Below are 3,281 nucleotides of genomic sequence, written 5' to 3'. Positions count from 1 at the left end.
CTGTACTCGATGATCTTCTGAGGTCCCTTTCAGCCCTAATGTCTATGAAATCTATGATTATAGGAATTTTACCAAAAGAAATTACAACTTTTTTTTTGTAATTCTTTTGACAAAATACGATTTTTATTGTTTGTTGATACATTTCTTAATGGAAAATTGTTTTCTTTATGTATTATTTGGACCTATTGGCAACTTTTTACAATTTTTGACTGATAATTGACTGGTCAATTGACCAAACTTTATTTGATCAGTCAAATACCCAACCCTAGTTCAAACCTCTGCTACTTCAAAATCCAGCCCAAGTTGCAAAGACAAGGTGGCTTGGTGCTCTGTGCAAGAGTGCTTGCTTCATTCCAATTACTAATATAATGGGTTCTTAGGATCCCACCAAGCATAGCCTTAATGCCAGTGTCACCTTCCAAAGCCATCAGTTAAGTACATGGAAACTGAGCCCCCGTGATTACAAAGCTCACCACTGATCAGATAACAGCCCTATTGTAGGTTTAGTTTTGAGACCAGGAGTTTTCAGTTAGGGCCCAGATGTCAGGGTCCTGTTGTGGCATAGTGAACAGTATGATCTTGGGTAGTTCCACATCCTGATCTTGCAGAATATGGCATGCTCAGAAACTCAGAGTGAATGGGTGTGCATTGCATGGATGCTTGTGTATGTTCTGAGCAGTAGGGCTGTGCAAAGCTTTGGTCCCTGATTCAGTTCAGCAGAGATTCATCCCAATTCGGTGGCCAAATCTATGAATCCAAATCAAATCAAAGGACCCTTTAATCTCTCCGAATCAAATCAGCGAATCAAATCAGAACCCTCTGAATCTATTTGGAGACATTCGGAAAGATTCAATGATTCGGACATAGACGCAGCTTTAAATGTTTTTTCTATATACCTCTAGGTAGCAGTTGGCCTATGAATGTTGTGATGCTGGGGCGCATAGACCATCCCACACGAGTGCGGGGGGGCTCCCCAGCACACTCGGCAGCAGACCCGGAAGTGGACCAGAAATGCTTCTGGTCCACTTCTGGGTCTGCCGGGGAGCGTGCAGGGGGGCCCTCCTGTACTCCCCGGCTCAGTGACTGGTGTCTCCTGGGTCTTGGGGGGCACCTGGAGATCCCACTGCGGCTGATTGCCGAGCCGGGCAGGTGCAGGGGGGCCCCCCGTGCACCCTCCAGCAGACCCAGAAGTGGACTGGAAGTACTTCTGGTCCACTGCCGGGTTTGCTGCCGAGCTCCATCTTCCCCAGCATTGCAGCATTTACAAACCACACTGGTACTTCGAGGTACGTAGAAAAACATTTAAAACTGTGTTTATGTCCAAATCGCTGATTCTCCAAATCAGCATCGACTCTTCAGATTTGGATTCAGCCGAATCAATTCAGTGATCCAAATCAACAAATCGAATCACTGTCCCCGATTCCGGCTGAATCCTAATCGAATAGGGTCTGCTTCACACACCCCTACTGAGCAGAGTCCAAAGGTTCCAGCTGAGGCCCATTCTGCTATGTACTCTTCAAACCCAAGAAGTGCCAGTCCTTGCTCTGAATGACATGCATTTCAGAGTACTTCTGTATATAGTACTGTAGCTTTCCAGTGCCATGAAAGATCAGCAGTGGGAGTTCCCTGTTACCTAACTCATCTAAACACAGAATTTTTGCCATCACTTTACAGCGTAGCATCCTTGTTCTTTGAGGAACTGGCCTTGCAACATCAAGTTGCTTCTAGTCCAGACTGGCAGGGGGTACCATGAGAGAAGAACAGTTGGACTGAAGAGATCAGACAATGACCTGCTGGCAACGGAAAGCATTTGTGCATTGTTAGCAACAAAAGGAGCTGCAAGAAGGGTGGGAGTTGGAGCAGGGATGCTTTCTGCTTAGTTCTGGTGCCTTGAGCATGCTCTCTGTTTGCTTTTTAGGCATCTACGTCCAGGAGATGACAGACGCCAGCACAGCAAAGCTGTATGCAGGACTCCTTGGCATAGGGGATGAGATCCTAGAGGTGAATGGTGCCACAGTCACTGGGCTTGGTTTGGCCCACATCAACAAACTGTTATTGCAGGCCAACACTCTGACCCTCAGAGTGCTGAAACACAGACCCATCAGGCGGTAGTGTGGAAGACTCAAGAGTCCTGTTGATCAGCTCTCAGGAAGCGCAGTGCTCCTTGACATTTTGGTGTCTTCACTGAACAAGGAGGAATCTGCATATGGGTGATGTCCCTGCTGCTTATTGGTGCCATGCAATGATTGTAGATGCCCAGTCCTTGCCATGGGACCCAACTCCCACTACTAGGAGATGCCTTTGTGACTTGAAAGATGTGGCTGGTGTTCAGCCTTACCTCCTGAGCTATGCTCCGTCTGCATGTGTTATACCTTTCTGTTCTAAATATTTAACTTATGTGAAGTGTGACAGACAACATGGATCCCTATCCATGGCCAAAAGACTGAGGACTACTTGTTCCATATCTCTGTGGAGCACCTAGTGCATGGTGCAGCCTAAAGCTATCCCTAGCTCCTAGGAAATATGAGAAGTGCCCTCCAGGCTGTGTGAATGCGCTTGACTTATCTCTGCAGAGTATTAACAGCAGGGGTGCTGTACCCCAGACTGCTGGGTCGCAGTCAGCAACTGAGCTGTTTCTGTGCAATATTTTGCTCCCCAGCACTGGGGAGCTGGTGGGTTTGATTTCTTCCTTCTGTCCACACAACGGACACATTTGGGGGAAGGATTGAGACCCGGTGTCTCAATGCCTGCGGTTTCCAGTGGCTAGCCAGCAGGGGGTGCTGCTTGACCAGTTTATTTTTCAGAACCCACTTTGCTGGCCACTGGGTAGCACCTGCTGCTAGTGTTTTCAGCCAGGAAGAGCTAGGCCGTCAGCTGTGCAGTGAGAGCTACCATGCCTCTCATCACATTTGTGTTTGTGGTCAGGTTGCAGTTACTTCATCATGGAACCTCCTATCAAAGAGCCCCAAATCTTTCTTGTGGACCAGCTTAAGTAGAGATGAAGGCCCATTTTATTCCTGGACTAACTCACACTGGAGAAATAAATGGCATGGCATGGTACCTTTCTGGCCCAGCCCAGCTTAGCTAAGTGGCAAATGAGTGTTTAAACAGTGTTGGAGACCTCTATACTTGATCAATGGGTTTCATTTAAATTATTAAAACTTTCTGATGAAAACTCCCTGTGTCCTTTACTCTGCATTATTGAAGCAGTGTGTATGTGGCAGGGGGGTGGGTGGGAATGGGAACAGTAGGGGTGGGGGAGGTCCCGGATGATTGGAAAA

At 47.3% G+C, this 3,281-nt stretch overlaps 1 protein-coding gene across 5 annotated transcripts in view; it reads left to right on the top strand.

Moving 5' to 3' along the window:
* Positions 1-3,178, top strand: part of KIAA1614 (KIAA1614 ortholog) — a 75,928-nt gene extending 72,750 nt beyond the window's left edge. For 4 of the 5 annotated variants that reach the window (XM_019501777.1, XM_019501778.1, XM_019501776.1 and 1 more), the window contains exon 10: positions 1,919-3,178. In XM_019501777.1, the coding sequence (XP_019357322.1) occupies positions 1,919-2,112 (194 nt within the window). In that variant the 3' untranslated portion in view covers positions 2,113-3,178. The remainder of the gene's footprint in view (positions 1-1,918) is intronic. The other variant, XM_019501779.1, reaches the window with a different exon arrangement.
* The last annotated feature ends 103 nt before the right edge of the window (positions 3,179-3,281 follow it).

This window comes from Gavialis gangeticus, unplaced genomic scaffold (genome assembly GCF_001723915.1).
Source record: "Gavialis gangeticus isolate Ggan-Ray unplaced genomic scaffold, GavGan_comp1, whole genome shotgun sequence".
In the NCBI taxonomy this organism is placed as follows: domain Eukaryota; kingdom Metazoa; phylum Chordata; order Crocodylia; family Gavialidae; genus Gavialis; species Gavialis gangeticus.
The sequence above is the reverse complement of the archived record's forward strand: the minus strand, read 5'-3'. Positions and strand labels throughout refer to the sequence as shown.